At 43.8% G+C, this 25,532-nt stretch overlaps 1 protein-coding gene across 2 annotated transcripts in view; it reads left to right on the top strand.

Moving 5' to 3' along the window:
* The window catches only part of CDK10 (cyclin dependent kinase 10), a 957,465-nt gene that overhangs the window by 477,327 nt on the left and 454,606 nt on the right, over positions 1-25,532 (top strand). For both annotated transcript variants that reach the window (XM_044081866.1, XM_044081865.1), the window contains exon 10: positions 11,426-11,549. In XM_044081866.1, the coding sequence (XP_043937801.1) occupies positions 11,426-11,549 (124 nt within the window). The remainder of the gene's footprint in view (positions 1-11,425; positions 11,550-25,532) is intronic.

Raw genomic sequence — 25,532 nt, 5'->3', positions numbered from 1 at the left:
AAGAATTTATTAAGTAAAAAAGAGCTAGTTTGGCAACTCAGAATAGCAGCTAATTTTCCACCAGGTATAAATGATTCCTTGACGATACTTCCAGCCCTGAAAGAAAAATCTAAGAAACTTTTAAGTATTTTAACATTTTTACATGCATTACTGTGTCTGCATTTTTAAACATATGCTGAAGGTATTTAATGTATAACAGTGTTTGCTGGGTTGCCTTCTGTGCGGAGTCTGCATGCCCTCCCTGTGGTCACGTGGGTTTCCTCCGGGTGCTCGGTTTCCTCCCACATCCCTAAGACATGCTGTAGGTGGATTGGACACTCTAAATTGGCCCTAGGTGTGAGTGCATGCGTGTGTGTTCCTTCTGTGGAAGGTTGGGCGCCGGGCTGGCAACTCGACACTGTAAAACTCCACTGCCAATCATGAGCGGACAGGTGATCTGCTGTGGCGACCCCTAACCGGGAAAAAGCCGAAAGAAGAAGAAGAAGTGTTTTATTTGTAAAAAAGCTAAGTTGGCTTGAATATTAACATCCTGTGTATTTAATATTGCTCATATGACCATTTCACATGTGACTTTTTTTTGACAATACCATTGGCTCAGTTTTCTCTATTATGTAACGTGTACTGGTATAAAAATGGTTCTTGAATCAGTGTGCTTTATTCTGATGAAGTCTTCTATGTGATAGACGAAAGCGCTTAATCTTGGTGTGTTTTTACTGCAACAAACAGAGTTTGTATACAGGCTTATTTGGTGTGTTTTCCATTTGATTCCAGGAACTAACTCACAGCCAGAGAGTACCACAGAGCCTTGGGTTACATAGCCTCTTGCATCCTCATTATTCCCGTGGCCAGACTACATATGAGGAAGCTGCAGTGGTACCTTAGAAATGTGTGGTGCCAACATTCTCAATGCCTCATCTTCAGGGTAAAGCTTCTTCATTGTCTCAGGAAAGAGTATGGCTGGTGGGCCCGCACATGCTCCCTCAATCCAGGCATTCCCTTCAAGTTCATCCCCCAGGGCCAAACTCTGACAACAGATGCCTAGGAAATAACCTGGGGAGCCCACTGCATCAGTTTCCAGACTTTGGGCAAATGGGACTTCGAGTTCAAAAACAAACACATCAACCTAAAAGAAGTGATGGCAGTCCAAAAAGGCCTGTTTGCCTTTAAAGACCAGTGGAAACCAGGAGTTCCCCTGGTAAAGACAGACAGTACCACATTTATGTGGTACATAAACAAGCAGGGGACTCACTCCTTTCCTGTTTTTTTGCCTGGCCATGGACCTTTGCGAAACTGCAAGCTCTCTATACCTGCACCTCATGGCACAGTACTTACTAGAAGAAACCAGTCAACTGGCAATCACCTCAGAAGGAGCCTTTGAGACCCTCAAGAGAGGCAAATGCTTTCGGAAGGTTTTCTCAGCACAGCCAAAGAATAGGGTGTGCCACAGACAGATCTTATTCCCAACAAATAAAATGCTCACTTGATAAAGTTTTGCTCCAGGTCCGAAACGAGGACAACATGGAAGACAGATGCCTTCTTCTTCCCTTGGACAGGCCTATTCCTCTGTGTTGCCCCCCCTCAATACCCTTGAATCCCAGGGTACTAGTGAAGATAAGGGAAGAAGGGCCAGCGGACATTCTAGTAGCCCCAGATTGGCCAAGGCAACACTGGTATCCCCTATTGCTCAATCTAACCAATAGGGAACCATGTTTGTCGCCCCAGATAGTGGACCTACAAATACAGAATAAGGGCACTATCATATACCCCAACCTGAATACAACTTGGATGATACCTTGATCCAATGGAAGGGGCACTCTTCGACAAACCGGTCCTGGACATTCTAAAAGAAGCCAGGTAACCTAATACTAGGACGTCTTACTCTGCCAAATGGAAAAGATTCACTGTGTCATGCAGACAAAAGAGGCAAGGCTCTCGGCAAGCTCAGATGCCTTTGATCATTTCATACTTATTAGGTCTTTTTGAAAAAGGACCATCTTATTCCTCTATAAAAATTCACGCTTCAGCAATTTCAGCCTATCTGCCTTCTCAACCCTCCTGTCTTTTCCTATCCTGTTATGAAACAGTTCCTGAGAGAGGTTATCCACATTAGGACCTGAAGGAAACATCCTGTTCCCATGGGATCTCAATTTCATTCTGGAGAAACTCACCCTCCCACCTTTTGAGCCAGCTGCTTCTGCAGATATAAAATTCCTGACCTGGAAGACAGCTTTCCTACTAGCCATTACTTCGGCTAGAAGGGTTTCAGAGTTTCAGACCCCTCTGTGTGTGTAACCTTTCATCATTTTCTATCCAGACAGAGTCTTTCTTAAGACAAATCCTTCCTTTATGCCTAAGGTGGTGACAAAGATTTCTTTAAACCAGACCATACACTTGCCTATGTTCTTTCCTAACCCTCAAAACAAGGGAGAAAGAATCCTCCATACTTTAGATGTGCATAGACAACTGCATTACCACTTGGATAGCACTAAGAGTGTCAGGAAGTCAGACCAGCTTTTTGCGGTTTTTAACCTGTAGCTCTGAGGGGAGACTAATTAATAAACAAATAGTCTCCAAATGGATCTCCCACTATATCTTGTTTTGCCACAGCCATCATGGAAAGAAGCCTTTACACCCTGTGAGGATACACTCCACTAGGGCTACTGCTGCATCTGCTGCTTTTCTTAAAGGGGTGGCCACTAAGGACATTTTGTAGGCCACTACATGGTCTTTGTGCATACTTTCAGCAAACATCATGATGTTATGTAGTCTTGTCTCGCCTACATTCTTACCCGTGGGTTCGGAGCCGAATATCGGCTCCGACTCTGCCTATTTTACTAGCTCAAAAGTCTCTGATTGGCTGGGCTAAGAGGGTATCCCATGGTACACTGCTTCGTATCCCCAGATCTCATTTGCCGCTTGTAGAGCTCGGACGTGATCTCGCTTGGCTGTGGCTAAGTACCTCTTTTTGACTTATTTCTCTTGAGAAATTGGTTGCTTTATACTCAAAAGCTATTTTAATAGCTATACCTTGCTGCTGTGATTGTGTATTTCTTGGTGTTTTTGTGGTATCCCTAACTGTTCCCACGGGCTAGGCCCGTTTTAGTTAGAGGACCTAGTCCTCCCTTAGTTGAGTTGTTCGTGTGTTTGTTCTCTGTATTGTTTTAAGAGCCGTTTTAGTTAGAGGTTCTTTCAGTGGTGTCATTTTGTTGCTAATTGTTTGTTTAGGGCTCCGCTCAGTCTGTGTGGTACTGTTTGCTAGTGAACGTTGTGGGCTTTCCCGCCCGTTTGGAAATTCGTTAACTGTAGTGAACATTGTGGGCCTTTCGCCCATTTTGGAACTTTAACTGTTCTCTAGAATAGCAGATAATGTCTAAGGATCAGAAGGAACATAAGCCTTCTGGCTTTAAAAAGTGTTCAAAATGCAGATATAAAATGTCCACCACAGATGGACACTCTGTGTCTACTGCCTTGGAGCCATCCATTTACAGGAGTCGTGTAGCTTTTGCCATGCCTTCAGTCCTAGGGTGCTCCAAGAGAGGAAAAACAAATTGATTTTAAAGGGGCTGCTTAAACCTTTTGAGGAAGCTATAGATTCGGCTTCCAGCTCTCATTTGAAATCTAAAGCCTCCAAGTCCAAGAAAAGGTCTCCGGCTCCATCTGCATCTTCGGAGCCTCCAGAGAAGAATACTACATTGGACTCTGCTTCCTCAGCTCCACTGTCCTCGGGGCCGCAGGAGGTATCTGCGTTAACTGAATCGGCGTCCGCTCCCATCATTCTCAAACCCATTCGGAGCCGGTCACATAGTGTGAGGCATGGTTCACCAGATAAGAGATCCCAATCCCCATCCATCTCCTCCAAATCCTCCAGGCTATCTGATTTGGATGTGGATAGGGTAGTGCAGAGGCTCCTGCAGTCGCCGGTGTTGGCTAAATTGTTTTTGGCTCCGACCCAGTCGGCTCCGGAGCCAGTTCCTATGACTGTTTCGATGATTTCTCCTCCGAGCACATCTTTGTTGTTGGAGCTGGTATGTTCTGCTCCGAGTGATGTTTTTCTGCCGGCTCCGATACCTCCCTTGGGTTTATCGGTGCCGACCTCGGCTCCGACCATGTCAGTCCCGTCCACAGGTTTCGAGATTCGGGTCTCCTCGGTCGGGCCCGAAGGGGATACTTCAGGACATCTTTCGGTTCAGAGTCTCTCACTCGGTGCATTGGCTCGGGGGACCCCGGTCCCGGTCATGGCCTTGGAGGTCGGTCGGTCCTCGGACTCAGGGGGACCTGCCTTCGAGGCCATGCGGAGCGCGCTGGCCAGATCGTCAGCTGCATCACTCGGGTCGGTCATTCCATCCCCTACCACTCCGGCGAGAGCTTCTGACACTCACCTATCCTTGGACAGTAGAGTGCCAGGCCCTAAGGACACCCCCACGAGCGGTCCTCCACTTTATGAAGGTCTCTCAGAGCCAGTGCCTGAGGAACCTCCCAGAAAGAAATTGTGCAAGAGGAAGCACATAGACTCCCAGGACGAGTCTCTCACTTCCGATACTGACCTCGAGGAATCGGAAGGATCCCCCAAGTCTTCCTCTGATGATGTTTCCTTCTCCGATATCCTGGAGATACTGAAACAAAGAGGAGACTGGCCTTCTAAAACCCCTTCCCAGGAGGAGTCACTATTTCTTAAGGCTTTTGGCGCTCAACCCTCCGCCTCTTGGATGAACTTCTTGACCTTATTTGTCAAAGGGTGTGGGAAAAACCTGATTCTGTGGAGCCCGTACCCAGGCGCCCCAACAAATTTCTCTCCGCCCCTCAGGGAAAAGAGTTTCTGTCAAAGGGAGTCCCTGTAGATGCCATGGTGGTGGCGGCAGCCACCCAGAAGGAAGTTGCAGGGTCTTCCTCGTTGGTCCATCCTCCTAACAAGGAGTCTAGGACTGTGGACCGGTACGGGAAGCGTACCCTGTCTTCAGCCACCTTCACTTTATGGTCGCTGAATTACTTGTCTCATTTCACTCGGCTCCAGAGAGATCTCCTTAAAGAACTGGGAGATACTCTTGCGGGTAACATACTTGAGGCGGTGGCTCAGACAGTTAACGCACAGGTTTCTATCCTCAACTCCATCGCAAACGCGTCCATGCGACTCATATCGTATGCGACCGAGGGAGCGAGTAGGATGGCCAGCTCAGGGGTAGCCCTTAGAAGGCAAGCCTGGCTGCGCCTGTGTCACTTCTCGGAGGCCTTCAAGTCTTCTTCACTGATGCCCCTTTTGATGGTTCCTCCTTGTTTGGGACCAAAGTGAAAGACACCCTCACCAGGTGCGAGCAAGAGGGAAAGACCCTGTCTGCCGTAGGGGTCCATTTTTCCCTTCCGTCTAGACATAATCCCAAGGCCCAGCGGGGGGTGGGGGGGAGATGTGGTTCAAGAAATCACAATGTTTTTTTCCTGCAGCACAAGGTGAACCGCCCCCCTCCAGAGGCAGGGGAGGGGGGTGTTATTCAGGGAGACCTCACCCCAGAGGCAGAGGGGGCCCCCGCAATTCTGGAGACTGCGACTCCTTCCACGGCTCCCCATACTCTCATTCCTGAGGGTGTGCCCGACTGTGCTTATCCAGAGCCAGTCAGGGGTCGAATTTCCTTGTATCCGGAAGCCTGGGAAAACATCACCCAGGACCGATGGGTATTAAGGATAATTTCCGGAGGTTACCTCATTCCATTCTCTTCAGTACCCCCTCCAGTAAGGAAAATCCCGGACGTTCCACCCAGTCAAAGGGATCAAGCAGCCTCAGAGATATCTCAGCTGCTAGAGAAAGGAGCCATCCAACCAGTCCCCTCAGACCAAATTGGATTAGGGACTTACTCAAGATTCTTTTTGGTGCCGAAAAGAACAGGGGACCTAAGACCCATACTAGATCTCAGTCAACTCAACAATTACTTACACAAGTCCAAATTCCATATGGTCACTCTACAATCGATTCTCTCATTGTTGGGAGAGGAAGTATGGATGTGCTCCATCGACCTCAAGGATGCTTACTACCATGTCAAAATGGACAGGGCATCCAGGTGTCACCTATGCTTCCGGCTGGGAACCAGTCACTTCCAGTTTCGAGCCCTGCCCTTTGGTCTCACCTCAGCCCCGAGGGTGTTCACCAAGTGTATGGCAGTGGTGACGGCTCACTTGAGACGTCAAGGATTCCAGGTGTTTCCGTACCTGGACGACTGGCTCCTCACTGCCTCCACCAGGCATCAACTAATTCAAACCAGGGGCGCTACCATCAGTCTATGTCACCGATTAGGCATCATGATAAACTGGAAAAAATCTGCCTTATTTCCCTTACAGTGTGTCACCTTTATAAGAGCAGAGTTGGACACCATTCAAATGCGAGCATTCTTACCACAAGAAAGGATCACAGGGTTGCAACAACAAACTCTCATGCTGATGCCCCTGAGACATGCGAAGGCAAGACTGATTCTACAACTCCTAGGTACCATGGCGGCAACTATCATGTTGGTTCCTCTAGTGAGATTACACATGAGACTTCTTCAATGGCTCCTCTTTGTCCAGTGGTCTCTCCAAAGACTTCCGCTATCCCATCCAATCTTAATGACAGACAGATGCAAGCAGGACCTTCGTTGGTGGCTGTGCACCAACAACTTGAACGGGGGAAAGCCCTTTGTTCCACCCGTCCCTGTTGCCACGGTGACCACGGACGCCTCCCAGATGGGGTGGGGGGGCATTATCTCGGCAAGACGGTCCAAGGCACGTGACAGAAGCACGAGATACATTTGCACATAAATGTCCTGGAGATGAGAGCAGTGCTTCTTGTGTTGCAGACACTTCAAGAAGTTCTTCCTCTAGGGACTATTGCGATACACTCAGACAACATGTCAGTAGTGTGGTATCTCAACAAGCAAGGGGGAACCCGATCTTACCCACTATGCAGAGAGGCCATGCGCGTGTGGCATTGGGCAATAGCTTCCCAACGGTTTCTGGTGGCAACGCACATTCCGGGGAAGACCAATGTAATAGCGGACAAGCTAAGCAGGGCAATTCTTACGCCCTACGAGTGGTCCCTGAATCGCCAGGTTGCAGAGCGAATCTTTCAGCAGATGGGGTCAACCTTGCTGCGACCTTTTTGCCAGCCCTCTCAATGCGAAATGCAGCAACTACTTCTCGCTGATCCCCACACTGGGGGAATCACCTAGGGATGCTCTGGCTCACAATTGACCCTCCGGTCTGCTTTATGCTTTCCCTCCGTTTCCCCTTCTCTCAAGGGTGATTCAGAAAGCACAATCTTTGGGAAGCAGAATGATTCTGATTGCCCCACACTGGCCTCATCAGGTATGGTTCCCCTTTCTTCAACCTTACATTGTGGATACCCCTTGGATTCTGGAACCCCTTCCAGATTTACTGACGCACATTTCGGGACAGTTCCACCCCTCTCTGAGGACACTCCGGTTGACAGCCTTGGCTATTCCACATCCATCGTCAGTCAGATATCACAATTATTCACCGGAAGTAGTCCATATATTATCGTTCTCTCATAAACCATCCACTAGAAAAATCTACTCCAGCAAATGGAAAAGGTTCTCTATCTGGGCTTATTCTAGAGGCATTGATCCCTACACGGCTCCAATTGATTCAGAGTTTTTGTCTATGCTGTTCTATCAAGGGTCCGCATCAGTCACCATCAAAGTTCAGCTGGCGGCTTTATCAAACTTCCACGTGGCCAAGAGCCTAGCCTTATGGCACACAGACTATGTAAAGCATTTCTTAAAAGTACTCTATTACTTCGTTCCCCAGTATCCCAACCTGTCATGCCCTGGGACCTCAATTTTGTTCTTCAAGCCCTCACCCTTCCACCATTCGAGCCTGCAGCTACCTGTGAGTTAAAATTTTTGACATGGAAAACAGCATTTTTAACAGCAGTCACTTCAGCGAGCCGGGTCTCTGAAATTCAAGCCCTCTCCATCAAACCCCCATATTTGATCTTCCATAAAGATAGAGTTTCTCTTAGACCAAACCCATCATTCCTTCCCAAAGTGGCTTCTATGTCTAATATGAATCAGTCTATTGAGCTGCCAGTTTTCTTTCCCAATTTTGCTAACAAGGCAGAATTCAGATTTCACCAATTGGATGTACATAGACAGTTACGCTTCTATCTACACCGGACGAAAGATATCCGGAAATCTGACCAACTCTTTGTCTCCTTTTCAGAAAACCGGTCTGGTTCTCCAGTATCCAAGGTGATGCTCTCTAGATGGATAGCCAGCTGTATTTCCTTCATCTATCAGACAGCAGGTAAAAATTTGCCTTTTCCAGCTAAAGCCCACTCCACAAGAGCGGTCTCCACATCCACAGCCTATCAAGCTAGATTGTCAATGGATGATATATGTGCTGCGGCCACTTGGGCTTCTCCTCACACCTTTGTTCCTCATTACAAATTGGATGTGGTTTCCAGGGGCAGATCTTCATTTGGCTCCACAGTTCTCAGGAGTATTTTCCTATGAGCCACCCAGGATGTAGGTGCTAGGGACGCTGTCCCACGGATAAGAATGTAGGTGAGATAGGACTACATAACATCAAGAAGTTATGTACTCACCATAACATTCGATGTATGTAGTCCATCTCGCCTCACATTCTTACTTACCCTCCCGCCTTCCCCCTGCCTGGATGATTTGGAAGTTAGATTGTATCCTGCAGAGTCCCTTTCAATAGTTTTTGTTTGTATGGATGCGTGGTATGTATGCAGTAATTATGTTGTTAGCAGCAAACTAGATCTGGGGATATGAAGCAGTGTACCATGGGATACCCTCTTAGCCCAGCCAATCAGAGACTTTTGAGCTAGTAAAATAGGCTGAGTTGGAGCCGATATTCAGCTCCGAACCCACGGGTAAGAATGTCAGGTGAGATGGACTCCATACATCGAACATTATGGTGAGTACACAACTTCTTGATTTCCATCCTTTTCCAAGTCCAGAGGGGGGTTTGTCACTGCTTTCTTGCAGGGCATCCTTTTCCTCTTCTTAATCTTTCCATCCACCCTCCTTTCAACCTTGAAACTCATCCCATCAGTTAGGACTGAAACAGTGAAACATGAAGAACATACTACAGTTGTGTACACTTAACATAAATATAGAAGTTTAAGTGTATTTACTGTTGCAGTATTCTTTCCCTTTCTCCTTCCCCTCTTGCCTATGGGATTGGGGTGATTATTCTCCTTTCTAGTTCCAGGTTGTTCCCTCCTCCTCTGTATATACTTCATTAGGCCCCTGATCTTATGGACCTGTGGGGGGGCTCCTTCCTGTTGGGAGCAAGAAAGTACTGAGGTTATGGCACTGGCCAACGCCCTTTATATTCAGATATTGTGACATCAGTCAGGTCATCTGCTGGCTTCAGGAGGAGAAGAAAATTCTCTGGTAGTTATGGCAGCCAAGGGCTTCCACAGCAGGAAATCCCATCATTTAGAATTGCAACGGTGCATATACTCGAACATCTACATTAATAGTAAGTGTACGCAACTGTACTTTTCTGTTGGAAGGATCAACTTGTCGGACTTGACCCTTGCCATTTTTCTCTTACCAGACAAAATTCTTCAACTCTTTATTAACTGCTATCCACAACTTCTACTCTAGTTGATAAAAATATGCCTGAACTGTGTATATGACTAAAGGGACTAAAAACATTTTCACTGCTTGCATCTTGCTATCCATATCTAAGAACAAAAGCTACTAGGTTCTCAGTTTTTGTATTATCTTTTGTTTAGTCTCTTCCCACATATCCTTAGCTGCCATAATAGAATACTTTTTAATCCATACTACTAAATACTTCATTTTATCATGTGCAATATATGTACTTTTTATTGAGAAGAAAAATAAACCAAACATTTAAATGTACTCAGTAAAGCATAAAACATTTTTTGATGATTAGTCAGAGATAAAGGGCAAGGACTTAAGTAACAGAAAATTAGACAGTAGGGACCTGATTTGGGAGCTGAGCATTGATGACTGAGGTTGTTGTGTTCCATTGCTTATTCTGTGTGAGGCTCAAATATTGACAAAGTGGGTTGTGCTGCAGGTTGCCCTCCTGAATAATTAATTACAGAGGTTGGTGTGCTAAGCAAAGCTCATGAATGACCACAACTTTGTATGCAAAACAGTGCTTAAGGCACTTTACTCAGTGAACTGTTAGCACTGGCAGTAGGATGCTGAGTTGATGTCAGGCTAGTGGCGCGGCATCTGAATCATCTTAACATGGTACCTTCTCTGAAGAATTTTGTTGTAGCTATACAGGGCATTTACAGCTCTAATGCAAATCTGTTTGCTGTGCAGGCAGTTTATGTTACTGTAGTGGCCACACCAAGAGCCTTAGTATTCAGTGGTGAGCGAGAGGGTTCATCATCAATAGATAACTCCTCTGATTTATGCAGAGGTGCAGTAGGGATTGATGAGTTCATATCTTCTTCTGCTTAGTGACCTCCATGTCATGGCTCTGTCTGCCATTTAACTTTATGCCTAGCTTTAATTTTCCTTTGCAGCAAACTGTTTTTTTTCCTGAGTTTGGTCCCACCTCTTTTTTCAGAGTAGAAAGTTAATTTAGACTGCACGAGAGGCATATAGGTATAAAGCCCTGACTTCATTCCAGGTGACATGAATTCAAATGGATGCTTGGGCATATAACTGAGCAGGCAGGAAGGAGAAGTATGTGCACATGCTCAGGCACACATTTCTGGTCTGATTTCCCTGGTGGAGACCAGGGAAACAACTGTGCAGTGCTGCCTGGGGATGGACGTATAGTTGACTGATGTCATCCCCTTTCAGACGTGAAGGGATAGAGAGGATGGGTGTCCCACTGCTTGGTGAAGAAAGGGAGGTGCAAGTTCTCAGACACAGATGCATGGTTTGATTATCCTGGTGGAGACTGAGGAAACAACTGAGCAGTGCTACTTGTTGAAGGGCAAGTTGTTTTTTCCTGATGTCAGCCACTTTTTGAAATGAGGGGATTATTCAGCGCTGGAACACATGGCACATCCTGCCCTCAGTGTGTTACCAGGCATGCACAGGGTGGGTGAGTGATGAATTAGTCAAAAACACTCCCTAACAGCAGTAAGATGCTGCCTCAATTTCTTTGATGTCCTCACTGACCATGGACATGGGTCAGGCTTAACACAGGGGAGGATAAGGTATGTCCGGTAGACTTGGTAGACGAAGAGAGGACTTGGGAACAGCTGATGGTCAGCCACGAGGACCGTAAAATAATTGAAAAAAAATAGAAAGTCTGTATGTTTGTATCCTCCTGTTTTTTCTTACACTTGTAGTGAAGGTCATGTCACTGTTATACGTTCCCATTAACTAATTCATTTGTGATGAAGTACAGCTGGATGATTGCAAGAATGCTGAACAGAACTGCCATATGATGCTGTTGACTAATTCCTTTTTAGGGCAGTGGGATGTATTCTGGCTGAACTATTGGCCCACAAGCCTTTACTGCCTGGAAGTTCTGAGATTCATCAAATAGACTTGATCATACAGCTGCTTGGGACACCTACTGAAACCATTTGGCCGGTAATACTTCATTCTTCTGCTGTAGTTTATATATTGTCTGTAGGAAGAGTGGTGTACGTATGTCAGTCAGGGTTTATTACTGTGCCTAAAGCTAAGTGTTTTACTTGTCAAACAAACAGTAAAGCATGCATAATTAAGCATATTCATGTTTGTAGACATATACACACATACAGATATTTTACTGGTAAAACATATGAACTGAAATTGTATAAAGGCTATGGCTTTTGATACTGCATTTTGGCAGTATGCAGGGAACATGTTCAGTGACTTGACTTTTACTTCCTAAGGCAGTAATAATTAGCTACAGGGTGACCCTCCTTCACTGCATGTTACATTTACATACCACTTTTTGTGTACTTGAGCGTCTCTTATTTTCTTTTTGCCTCTGCATTTTCTGACCCTCAAGCCCCCCCCAAACTTTCTTGACCCCATTTGTTTCCTCATGGTCAGGGTCATCCCCAGAACGATGCAGGAGACACTAAAACAGACTGACGTTTTGGAGCCATGAGAGTTGATTTTTGCATTCACTGGTGTCCCAGCTGTAAGGACATTTACATATATCTTAATCCCTCTTCTGAAGGGGGGAGAAAAGGTGACCATCATCTTCACTGGGACCACTATATCTTCCTCTTCACAAGTGCGTGATCCCATGGACTAGCTGAATGAAGGCTGCCAGCACACAGTGGCTTGGTGCATCACATGCCTGGTCCCAGGCAATGTGTTCCACTCCTTCCTCCAAAGGTTTGCTGCTGTATGTGTGTGTCAGGCTCTGTTTCCTTCCCAACCTGCCTATCCTTCCTGATAATTCATCAAGTACCCAAGTCATCAGGCCATAGTCAGGGTTTTAGTCCTCTGTGCTACTGGAACTAGCTGAATGCCACTTCTTTTTATTGTATTGTATTTTGTTTATTGTATTTATTTATTGTAGAAAGAAAATGTATTTGAGAATAGAATGCATATTTTTTCTTCGGGTCTGTATTATATCATCGAACGTTTAGGTTGTCAAACACCTAAACATCGACCCCTAAATGTCAAAAGCTACAAACCGCGAATGGCCAATTACGCAAATTTTTTTACGGGGTAACAATTCACTTGGCCGGCGGAAAACAAAACATACTTTCAAACCCTAATCAAGTGGGGGGCTTCACCCCCACACCCCCCCCCCCCCAACTAAGTATACCAACTCCAAGATCACTCTACATCAGGGAAAAGGGCAAATTCATGATGATGGCCAAGCAATTTTTTTCCCTGTAAAAAAATTTACATAATTGACCGTTTACGGTTTATAGCTTTCGACATTTAGATGTTCGACAACCTAAACATTCAATGCTGTAATATAGACACTTTTTTTTTACTCATAAATTGCGTTTAATTGTTCCACTCTTCTGATGACATTTAAGCATGTAATATCTCACCTAACTTCTGTACGCTTCTCCTTAATTTGTACATAGCTTTTGGTCTGGTATGCTATCCCAGTGACCAAAATACGGAGCTTAATCTAACTGAATCTGATAGACGTAAAAACAACTACTCTACTACTGAAAATATCTGAACAGAAAAAGTTTCCTAAAGTAAATGTTGCCATAAATCTGATGGGAAAACTTGAATACTTTAAGGGTGTTTTTCTTTTGAGTATTTACCTGCATAGTTCTGTCTGTGCAGGAGACTATAACAACAAACAAAGGAGATAAGTATTACTGGAATTAAACTCATCCTCAAATCTTGGTGAGTACCTTCATGAGGTGGACCCTGCTTTTACAAAATCTCACCAAGATGAAATAGATATATAGACTGTATTTTGTATAGCATATATCATGGACAGTAGTACGTTAAAAAAATACAAAAGACAGCTGGGTGCACAAGTCCCAGGATAAAGAAATGCCCAATCCTGGTAGGCACACTGGTGCCAGGTCTGGAAAAAATGATAGTGTAGAATCCTCAAGACACCCAAACATTCTTACAATTGTTTATTACTTTAACAGGAAACAACTGGACATCTTTATGTATAATATTAGCAATATTTAAATTCAAAGGTATGAACCATTACAGTAATCTACAAATGTGTAGCACTCAGTGTGACCATTATAAAATCTCAAATACTTATGTAGGCTCTGTTTTCAGCCACATTCCTTTTTTTTAAACAGCTTTTTTGAATCATCACGTGACATAGGCAAACTTACATTTATGTAAAGGTAATCAAGCCGTATTAAGTTCACATTTACAAACATTTTACATCACATATATTGTTATATATCCTATAATCTAAACATTATATAAGTTGTTCAATTCCTGCCTTCTCTTAAAACCTCACTCCTCCAAAACATTTTTTCTGCATATGTTATTCTGTCAGTTCCCATTTTTTTCTTTGTAATTTACTCTTACCTTTTTCTAAAGATCCTACTTTCTGTTTTTTTATCTCTGTTACAGTATAATACAACAGCACTTCTAGTATATTTGGTTTACATTTTGATTTCCATTTTCTAGTAATTGCTTTTTTGGTAGCCATCAGAATTAAACATAACAGCTGTGGTGGTGGTGCTGCAGTAGCGTTGTCGCCTCACAGTAAGACGTTGTCCTGTTCGATTCTCAGCTAAAGCATCTTCTGTGTGGAGACGTGCGTGAATGGGCGTACCTTCGTTGAAGGTTGTGCGTCAGGGCTGGCAACTCGGCACGTAAAAATCTACTGCCAATCATTAGCGGACCGGAGTTCCGCTGTGGCGACCCCTAATTGGGAAAAGCTGAAAGACACAACAATCAGAATTAAACATAACAAGGTCTTGCAGTGGTGTCCAGTATCCCAGCTTAGGGTTGCCACCTTTTCAAATGGCCAAAGTGGGACATTTTTGGTACAAGCGTCAGATTTGGCAAGGTGAAACATACCCACGCCCAGTGCAAAGAACAGAAGTTCACTTTTTTGCCTAAATAAAAGCTTGTTTTTGTAGCATTTTAGTTGCTTATTCTGTTTTTTATAACATTTAGGTGTTTCAGATACAGAATAACTGTTTTATGCAACTATTGCGTAAAATATAGGAAATAATTTTGTCCCAAAATCTCAGGACATTTGCCATTTTTTCAATTTTTTTGCAGGACACAACTGCCCAAAGAGGGACTGTCCGTTGCAAAGTGGGACAGGTGGTAACCCTATCCCAGCTCAAAAAAAATTTGATGTGAAGTTGTTTAATCTCGCCTTCATTCTTACTCCGATTCGGCCAAATAGCAAAACTTGAGGTCTCAAAACAGCTCAAGGCCAAAGCTCTGTCCCACAGTGCACCATTACATTCCCCAGATCTAATTTGCCGCTGCAACTGATCAGGTGTTCTCTACAGCTCTTGGCTGTTGGAGAGATACGTTTTGTGTATTTTCAGTCAGAAATTTTCAAAAAGTTAACTGCTGTTGTTAGATAGTTATTTAGTGTGCTGTTCTCTTTTAATCCGTTTTTCGGATTTTTATAGTTAGCAGATAGCTTTTCTTGTTGGGCTTAGCCCTTTCTTGGGTAGCTCTATCCCATGCCAAGTTAGGCTTTGAAGTTTTGTTGCATTTTCTGTTGTTAGCCGGTTAGGCTTTGGCCGTTTTTTGGCCCTTTTTCTTTTATTAGCCTGTGGGGCTTCTTTACAGTTTGAAGTTAGCTGCCTCCCTTTAATTAGCTGGTTAGGCTCATTTTTTGTTTTCCTTAACCTGTTGGGCTTCCTTACAGTCTTAAATTAGCTGCGTTCTTATTCTTAGCCAGTTAGGCTTACTTTTTGGTTAAGTGTGGTTGCTGTGTAATTTTCTAAGCATGTCAGAGAAGACTAAATGTGGTTTTAAGAGGTGCCCAAAATGTAACCAGAAGATGTCCATTTCAGACAGGCACTCTACTTGCGTGTACTGTTTGGGTGAGGTACACTTACAAGAGGTCTGTGTGATTTGCCATGGCTTTAGTTCCAGGGTGCTAGCTGAGAGGAAGCGCATGTTAGTGGAGCGAGGCTTACTCAAGTTGGCCTTTCAGTCCGACCTGGACTCTGCTCCCGGTCAGCCAAAACCTTCCTCTCCAGCATCTTCGTCTGGCTTGACACTGAAAGGCTCTTCGGTGTCGGTATTTACGAAACTTACAAAAAAGGCTACGGTCTCAGCTCCAGTGTCATCAGAGCCGACCATTCAGGTTGCTGGTAGGAGCCAGTCCCCAGTCTTGGAACCGGTATCTCCTATGTTGAGGTCCCCGATTCTGGGGTCACTGGCTCTGTTGGTGGTCTCCTCTCAGGCTTCCAGACTCTTGGATTCGGACATGGACCTAGTGGTGTGGAGACTTTTACAGGATCTGGTGATTGCCAAAATTCTGTCAGTTTCAGCTCCAGCTGCTTCGGAACTGACAAAGTCTGCTTCTGTTGTGATTGCTCCTCCTCTGACTCGAATCAAGACTTCTGAGCCAGAGGGCGACATTCAGTCGTTGGTGGAACCGTCTGTGCCGACACTCACTTCTGACCTGTCTGTACTGACCACCCTGATATCCTCTGCTCCAGCGGTGGAATCTGGGAGCCGACACTCTCCTGTCGGTACCAGGTGGGGTGGGGGGAGTAGAACCGATACTTCGGTTCAGACTCTTCCTCTTGGGGCTTCGGCACGGATGAGTTCAGCTCCTACCTCGGGCTTGGAGCTGGCGGTTCTGTTGCGGGAGGAGTCTTCGGTGTCTTTGGACCCGGGTGCTTCCTCACATCGGAGCCGTGGGGCCTTTGATGCCATGAGGAGGGCTTTGTCACCCAGGACTTCCACAACCTCTGATATGCCCACCTCCTCCCAAAAGGCACCGGCTTCTTCTCCACAACCACATGTTCACCGCAAACATAGGGACCCAGAGCCTCAGGACGCCCCTTTGGGGGAACCCTGCTTTTCTGAGACTTCTCCAAAGATTCCCACTGAGGAGGTTCCTCGGAAGAGGCTATGTAAGAGGAGACATCTGGGTTCCCCTCAGGAATCCATCATGTAGGACACCGATTTGGAGGAATCGGAAGGGTCCCCTAGGTCCCCCTCTGAGGATATTTCCTTTGGTGATATCCTTGAGATCCTTAAGCAGCGGGGGAGTCTGGCAGCCTCAAAACCCTACCGAGGACGAATTGGTGCTCCTGAAGGCTTTCTGGTCCCGACCCTCCACCTCTTGGGTGTCTCCACCCTTTGATGAGTTATTGGACCTTTTTTCTCTAAGGGCGTGGGAGCCACGAGATTTTATGGAGCCTGTTCCTAGAAGAACGAACAGGTACATTTCAGCACCCCATGACAAGGCATTTTTATCTAAACCCATACCGGTTGATGCCATGGTGGTGGCAGTGGCCACTAAAAAGGAGATGTCTGAGACTTCTACATCTGTCCATCCTCCTAATAGAGAGTCTAGGATAATGGACAGATTTGGGAAACGCATATTCAGTTCTATGACCTTTGCACTTCGGTCATTGAACTACCTGACCCCACTTCACACGTCTACAAAGAGATCTCCTCAAGGAGCTTGGATATACTCTCCAGGGTGCAGTAGCCGACTCGGCGGCGGACAAAGTGACGTCTCAGCTTGCTACCCTCAACTCCATTGTAAACTCATCCATGCGTCTTGTGTCTTACGCAGCTGATGGAATGAGTAGGGCTGCGAGTACAGGAATCGCTCTGCGGAGATATTCCTGGATGCGCTTATGTTCTTCTGCTGAACCTTTTAAGTTGTCGTTTGTTAACGCCCCTTTCGATGGTTCCTCCTTATTTGGACCAAAAGTAAAAGAGACCCTCACCAGATGTGAGCAAGATGGTAAGACTCTATCTGCCGTTGGAGTCCGATGTTCTTCGTGTTTCACTGTTGCAGTCATTACATTTGGGTAATCTGCTGGCAGGTTGCCCTCAGTCAGCCTGATTAACAAAGTCTTGGGTCCTGCGTTGGTTGCTGTCCCTTCTTCCATGACGTCACGTCGTCAGGGGTATAAAACATGCAGCCTATGTCATTACATTAGTCTTTCTTGCTGTGCGGTGTCCGAAGCAGAAGCAGTTCACAAGTGCCGGTTGGCTGACTCCTGAAATTTTCATTTTCGAGTTTCAGCTCCGAAGTCTTCAAATTAAAGCTAAGTAACCCCAGTGGGGAAACTTTTCTTGCTCCTTACCGATGTCAGTAAAAGTTAATAATTGCATTACTTGTGGAAAGCAAATACCTCATAAAGATTTTCATTCGTACTGTATTCCTTGCCTAGGCCCTGACCACATCGTACCTTACTGTCGGTTTTGTGATTTATGTAATCAGCGCACTATCCGTTGTCGTTGTTATATTTTTGCCTCTCATTATTTCGGTTCTTGGTTGGCGTCGGCTGCATGTTTTATACTCCTGACGTCATGGAAGAAGGGACAGCAACCGACGCAGGACCCAAGACTTTGTCAATTAGGCCGACTGAGGGAAACCTGACAACAGATTACCCAAATATAATGACTGTAGATATCAAAATGGCCAGGCCATCCATGGATCATCTGCACTTCTGGCTGGGAGCCAGTAATTTCCAGTTTCGGGCATTGCCCTTTGGTCTCACTACAGCCCCCAGAGTGTTCACCAAATGCATGGTAGTGGTCATGCCTCACTTGAGACATTCAGGAATCCAGGTGTTTCCTTACTTGGACGACTGGCTCCTTACCGTCCCCACCAGGCATCAGCTTATTCGGGCAAGGGACGCTACCAGGGATCTATTTCACAACTGGGCATTACGATAAATTTAGAAAAGTCTGCTTTATTGCCATCGCTGCATACAGTCTTTATAGGAGCAGACTTAGACACGGTCATCATGTCCCTGAAGCTCCCTCCTGAAAGAGTTATTGTCCTCCCAACAACAGATTGTCGATATACTGTCAAAGCGGAAGGTACCAGCATCACAGATTCTCAAACTGCTCGGCACGATGGCAGCAGCAATCATTGCAATACCCCTTGCAAGATCCCACATACGCATTCTTTAATGGCTGCTATTCACGCAATGGACCTTTCAGGAATTACCCTTGAATCATCTAGTCTTGATTACCGACTCTTGCAAGAAAGACCTTCGCTGGTGGCTAACGTCGGAGACCATGACTATGGGCTGCCCATTTGTTCTTCCCTCTCCAGTTGCTATGGTGACCACGGACACCTCCATGATCAGGTGGGGGGGCATTATCAGGGACGGATAGCCCATAGTACTTGGCAGACTCACGAGGCTCATTTGCACATAAATGTCCTGGAGATGAGAGTGGTTCTTCTAGTGTTGCAGGCCTTTCAAGACTCTCTTCCCCTTGGCACGATTACTATCCAGTCGGACAACATGTCAGTAGTCTGGTAAATCAGCAAACAAGGAGGAACCAAATCCTACCCTCTGTGTTGAGAGGCTCTGAGATTATGGAATTGGGCAGAGTCCACCCGGCGTTTTCTGATTGCAATGCACATCCCGGGGAAATCCAACATAATAGCGGACAGACTCAGCAGAGCTATTCTGCTACCTCACAAGTAGTCTTTCAAGAGCGAAATAGCAGAAGTCATTTTCCGCAGATGGAGCCAGCCTTGCTACGATCTTTTTGCCACCCCCACAAACACCAGGTGCAGCAACTACTTTGCCCTGATCCCTCAACAGGGTCAATCCTCGAGGGACGCACTTGTCCAGGATTCGTCTCCAGGACTCCTTTAACTTCCCCCCTTTTCCATTGATTCCCAAAGTATTGCAGAAAGCCAGTCTTCTGGGCAAGACACTTATCTTGATTGCCCCATATTGGCCTCGTCAAATTTGGTTCCCATTTCTGAAGCCTCATCTACCAGAGGAGCCTTGGATCCTGGACCCATTGCCGGATCTGTTGACCCACTCGTCAGGAGCTCTTTATCCCTCTCTTCAGTCCATCAAACTGACATCTTGGCTGCTCCAATTCCCAGAATAGCCAGGTTCCAGAATTTATCAGAAGAAGCATGACATATCCTATTGTCTTCTCACAAATCTTCTACTAGGAAACTTTACCTCAGTAAGTGGAAAAGGTTTTCCATCTGGGCACAACAGAATAACATTGACCCTTTCCAAGCTACTATATCTGATATACTGGAATTCCTGACAAAACTGTTCAATGAAGGAGCCTTAGCAGCGACCATTCGAGTCCAACTCGCTGCTGTTTCTAATTTTCATTTAGGTGCATCCGAAAATGATATGTCTCATAAGCTGGCTAAGGCCTTTTTGAAGAGTACGATGCACTTAAAACCACCGATCAGATCTCCAACTACTCCCTGGAACTTAAATCTAATCATATCCAAAATTATTCTTCCGCCCTTTGAACCTGCCTCATCTTGTGAGCTGAAGTATCTTTCTTTGAAGACCATTTTCTTGGTGGCCATTACATCAGCAAGCAGAATTTCGGAATTAAATTCCCTTTCCATTAAGCCACCTTATCTGATATTTCATAAAGATAGGGTCTCTTTCAGGATGAATCCATCGTTATTACCCAAAGTATGTTCGGAATTCACTCTAAATCAGACGATTGAGTTGTCCGTTTTCTTTCCCAACCACTCAAACCAATTGGAGTATATGCTTCACAAACTTGATGTGCATCGACAACTTCGTTTTTATTTTAATAGAACAAAAGATCTCAGAATGACTGATCAGTTGTTTGTCTCCTTCTCAGATTCAAGAAAAGGTGCGCCTGTCTCCAAAACTACCTTATCAAAATGGCTCTCTGATTGTATCTCCTTTATCTACAGTGAAGCGGGTATTGCATTACACAATAAGGTCAAGGCTCATTCCACAAGGGCGGTTTCTACTTCTGCAGCTTTCTTGACCAGGTTGCCCATATATTCTGTTTGTGCAGCTGCCACCTGGTCAAATCCACATACCTTTATATCTCATTACAAAGTGGACAAGGCTTCTAGGGACAGAGCTTAATTTGGATCTGCTGTCCTGAAACAGGTACTCACGTGAGCCACCCAAGATTGTGGTGCTGGGGATGCTACCCATCAGTAAGAATGAAGGCGAGATTAAACAACTTAGTTATTTACTTACCATAGCGTTCCATGTGAGTTGTTATTCTCACCTTCATTATTACGACCCTCCCTCCTACCCCCTTCCTATGTCTGGAAGCACGAGAGGTTATACACTGGTTTTGGTTTTCCTGGAGGGTGTCCTTCTTCCTGGATTTTCCCTGGATTTTATGTTTCCCTGAAATTTGGTATAGGTTTCTTCACTAGTTGGCAGCAAACAAGATCTGGGGAATGTAGTGGTGCATTGTGGGATAGGGCTTTGGCCTCGAGCTGTTTTGAGACCTCCAGCTTTGCTACTTGGCCGAATCGGAGCCGATGGTTGGCTCCGAACCCATCAGTAAGCATAATGGCGAGAATAACAACTCACATGGAACGTTCTGGTAAGTACATAACTTCTTATTTTGTTACACTCATTTGCTCACCCAGTATTCCTAACAGAGCACTCTGTAGGACATTTTTGAAGTTTGCTAACTCATTTGAACTCCAAGTATGTATGCTGTCAGGTACCTCTTTCTTCCCAATTACACCTCCAACATTTCCATCTAGCTGAGATAAAATTCTTTGGAGTCTTGTTGGGGTATAAAAGTATCTATGCAAACACTTCCAGCCAAAGATCTTAAATCTTCTAGCTTTTGTTGCATATTTGGGAGCCATACATATATGTCTTCCCATTGTTTTTTTGTGAGTTGCATATCTAATCTCTTTTCCCTATCTTTTCTGACTTCTTCTGATTGAGTCCTGTAGTTATTGTGCAATATTTTATATGCCCTATGAATAATCCCTTTTTAACAGCAGCATCTGCTTTACCCTTTCAGCCACAGTCTTATTCACAAAATCAAGCAAATGGGCTGCAAATCTGCAATTACAAAATAACCATGTTGGATTTACTTTACCATTCAAGACTGTGTTTGCCCACTAATTTCAAACTAGCACATCAAAAATCCAGCTTTAGAATACAAGTTCCATTTTATAGCAAACATTATCTGAGCTTGCCGTAGCCATTTTACTCAGTCATGCAGTCAGTTAGATAAATAGTTCCTTTCAGTCCATTTTCATCCCACACACACACATCTTAGTCAGATATGTGTACCCTTTCTGTTGCGTCTTGAGTATCTTCTTCCCATTCATTTTCCACAGCTACAAGACCTATGTTATCCGCCTTCTTAGTAGGGCTAAACTGTTTTTTTTTTCATCTTCATCATTATCAGATGACTACATCAGTTCTTGGAGTTTCACCATCACTAGTTTTAATTATGTAAGTAGTCATATACCCTCTAGAAGAAATGCCTTCATAATGGAAGAGTCAATTTATTTATTATTTTACTCCTCCATTACTTCTATAAGCTCCAATTTCTGCAGTGTATCCTCAGCAAAATTACAATACAATAATATTGGCAGTCTTGTACCAAAAATCTATTTTCTGGCCATTGCATTTTCCACAACATTTGTTCTTTCTCTTAAATGACACAAGTTGTACAAGAATTATTAGGATTTACCTTATTTTTTACCTCATTTTTGATCAGCCAAAGTTAAAGACCAGCAGTATGCTCTTTCAGATCCGAGCAACTTTTCAGTAAACAAAGTCTAGAGTGCCATGTCTTTTTTAACAAACTCACAACAATCTGATGCTTCCTTGGGTAATCCATCCAACCTTAGAGTCTTCCTTCCAAGGTTATCATCTGCTGATCTCTGTATACTAGCTGCCCAAATGTCTGCACAGCTTTGTTATGTACACCATGTGCTTCCTGCTTTTTTTGGCAGCAAGATGTCGTATTGATTATGAAGAAAATCCAAGTCAGCCCGTTCCCAAACCTTAAGTCTTTTGGCACATTGTACCAACAACTCTGATGAGTGCCTCAAGTCAAGAAAACTCCTTACAAAATTTTACCAGTACTCTCAGTATTAAGTCAAAATAACTTCTCTTCATCATTTCGATTTTCAGGCAAAGCCACAGGCTTTCAATTTGACTTTTCTTTTCACTTTCCAGAAGTGCAGCTTCTTCCACTATCTCAACTTTTTTCTTCATCATTATAATTATTACAGCATTGCACACCAGTGTAATCAGTTTTGTGTCAAATGAGCGACTTTAAGTAGTAAAAATTCTACTCTTTTAGTTTTGTGATACAGAGACCAGATGACACATCCAACTGTATGAAGTATCACAAGAGAACAGAGTAGTCTTTCCTTTTACTCATTCAGTCTTGCAGTGTCACATCTCAAGATCAAAGGATTCAGTACTCCACATTGACCCATATGTTATTGCATCTTGTAGATCAGTTTTTCTCTTCATAACTTATAATTTCCCCTTAAATAAATATAGATTTGTATGAAGCATTATTAATTGTTACCATACTCATTTATTTTCCTAATCCTAAGCCTTTTGTCATTGTCTTCTGATTCTTATGTTAGCCTTTAAGTCCCTGATTCTGTATTGTTGCTTATATATTATAGTAACAGATTTTTCATCTTTTTAAATTACTTAACACCGAAGCACACATTTTGATGACCAGTAATGACAGTCTGGCCTACCCAGTCTGGCCATTTCCTTAACTTCTGGATAAGCTGCAGATTTTGCTTAATCAAAATGATGTACCTTGTTTTTTTCTACCGGTCCTAATAATTGCTATATATTTGTAACATGCGTTTTTTAATTTTATAATTGTTCAGTAGTGTAGCCATGGAAAAATATTTCCTTGCATTCTTTTGAATCTTTCACCTTGTATCTTCAAATTGCTTCTTCTTGATCTCATACAGATGTCTCTCTTTTTTTCTTTTTGAAAGGATGCAACCACTCTGGCTATGTGGATTTTCCTGAGGTGCTTCATTGTTTTTGTAATAACCAATATCTGCTTTCTCTCTTCAAGACTATATGTGTTAAGCTCTTTTATATCATTTTTGTATATTTTCTAGCAAGACCATGCACTACTATTTTTACTTGAAAAGCAGTTTTATTACCAAGCAAGCATTAGCAATGTCCTTCGGCTTTTCCCGGTTAGGGGTCACCACAGCATATCACCAGTCCACAGATTGATTGGCAGTGGAGTATTTATGGTGTTGAGTTGCTAGCCCGGTGCCCAGCCTTCACTGAAGGTACACACATACACAAACGCACCTACCTGCATGTCTTTAAAATTCACTCGAGTGCAGGGAGGACATGCAGAATCAGCACAGAAGGCACTCCAGCTGAGGATCGAACCGGAGAACCTTTTGCTGTGAGGCGACAACTCTTAACAGCTACACCATTACCGAGCAAGCATTATATCCTATCAATTTCAAAGATAAACCATTGAGTTTGTAACTGTACCTTGAATGATACCATAATGTGCCATCACAGTACTGATGCACATACAAAATTATTGGTTACCTAAACCTTAATAGTGTGTTGCATGCTCTGTGTGTAAGCGACTTACTCCATTGTAAAACCTATCTGTAAAGCAGGCTTACACTGGAGTAAGTCATTTACACTAACAGCAAGTCTTTAGCTTGAGGCACATAGAAATCATAAGTGTAAATTCCACCAACGTCAATTAATCAGTTATAAAAATCAACCACTTTTTGAGTAGTGAAATAGATTAAAAAAGTGATATTTTTAAAGCCTGTGGTTTGAACCACTGCTTTGCTCCAATCTCTCACTATTCCTACTGAAAGAACTCCCTCTTCTATAAGTAGAGCTTCCCATTTACTAGTAATGCTTGTTCTGCTGGCGTCAGTAATTCCTCTTACTTTCAACACGAAGTTTATAACCTCTTCTATGTTTGGTGCTTCTGGCCTTTTCCATTTTTACCTACCATCATTGGTAAGTGTACAAGTTTTCTCTCATTTTTTCCTCCATGCTCTGTCATCAAGATTATCTAAGAAATGCAGCTCTTGAATCAATTCTAGTCCATCCATCTAGATTTTTTAAATGGTTCTACAGTGCAGATTTAAAGTTAGTTAGGGACAGTCCCAAAAATATGTTCCCAGGGGCCTGTCCTATTATGTTGGTATCTCCAACACATACTTGGCACACCAGAAAAATGTGACTCACTCTTAAAGGAGTATAGAGTACTTCTGTATATCTATGAAAATTCCAAGATCTTTGTGACCTTCTTGCATATCTGGGTACAAGATAGACTGTTTCCCAAACCTTTCTGAAATATGGATATTTAACTTATACTCCCAGTTCTGTAATTATGGTTGGGCCAAAGCACCAGCTGAAGTCATCAGACCCCTATATTTATTTCTGACAAGTCTTTGGATTAGTGTTATTTCCTTGCCAAAGATCAACTAAAAATGTTAACCATTTCTTTATTGTTCCAGGGTTCCCAGATTTGCTGCCAGATGGTTATACTGTAATGTTCCTTATAGATTAAAACAAAATCAGTCCCTTGTGTAGCATGTTTATCAAAAAAGTCATCCAAGAAAGGAAAAGACTCCTTTCAAGTAAATGGTTCCTAAACTATAACTCATCTCTTCCATGCAACAAGTTTGTGATGACTCCTGTCTGGTTTCCATTCTGAAGGCATGTCCAGATAACTTTGATCAATTTTGAATCCTTTGCTAATGACGAAGTTTACATTTCCAGATTTACACTAAACTGATATGTTAGGTTTCCCTCTGTTCATTTGAATCATCCACAGCTGAGTTGCATTTTATTGGTTTTGTTGCTAAGAACTGTAATTCAAAACAAACAAAAATAAAAAGTAAAATAAGCAGGTGAGGCAAGCTTCTCTGCATCCCCATGTGGGGGACTTCACTTCTTAACCCATAAATTGTATATATATGGCAACTCCTTCATCGTTCTGTTGTGGGAAAAGTGAAAAAAAAAAACCACTGTGGGTATGTGTTCCTGGCTCACTCCTTACATGTAAGTGGGGTTTTGATGAACCATGATAAATACAAAATTGCATTAAAACCACTTGATGGGAGCTGCCTCACTAAGGTGTAGGTAAGCCCTTATTTAATACTCTACTTATGTTGTTCGTGACTTACTATCCTAAAATAAATATGAAGGGTGCAGTCTTCTTGCACTCACT

The sequence above is a fragment of the Protopterus annectens genome, chromosome 8.part1 (assembly GCF_019279795.1).
Source record: "Protopterus annectens isolate FY-2018-M chromosome 8.part1, PAN1.0, whole genome shotgun sequence".
Lineage (NCBI taxonomy): Eukaryota > Metazoa > Chordata > Ceratodontiformes > Protopteridae > Protopterus > Protopterus annectens.
The sequence above is the reverse complement of the archived record's forward strand: the minus strand, read 5'-3'. Positions and strand labels throughout refer to the sequence as shown.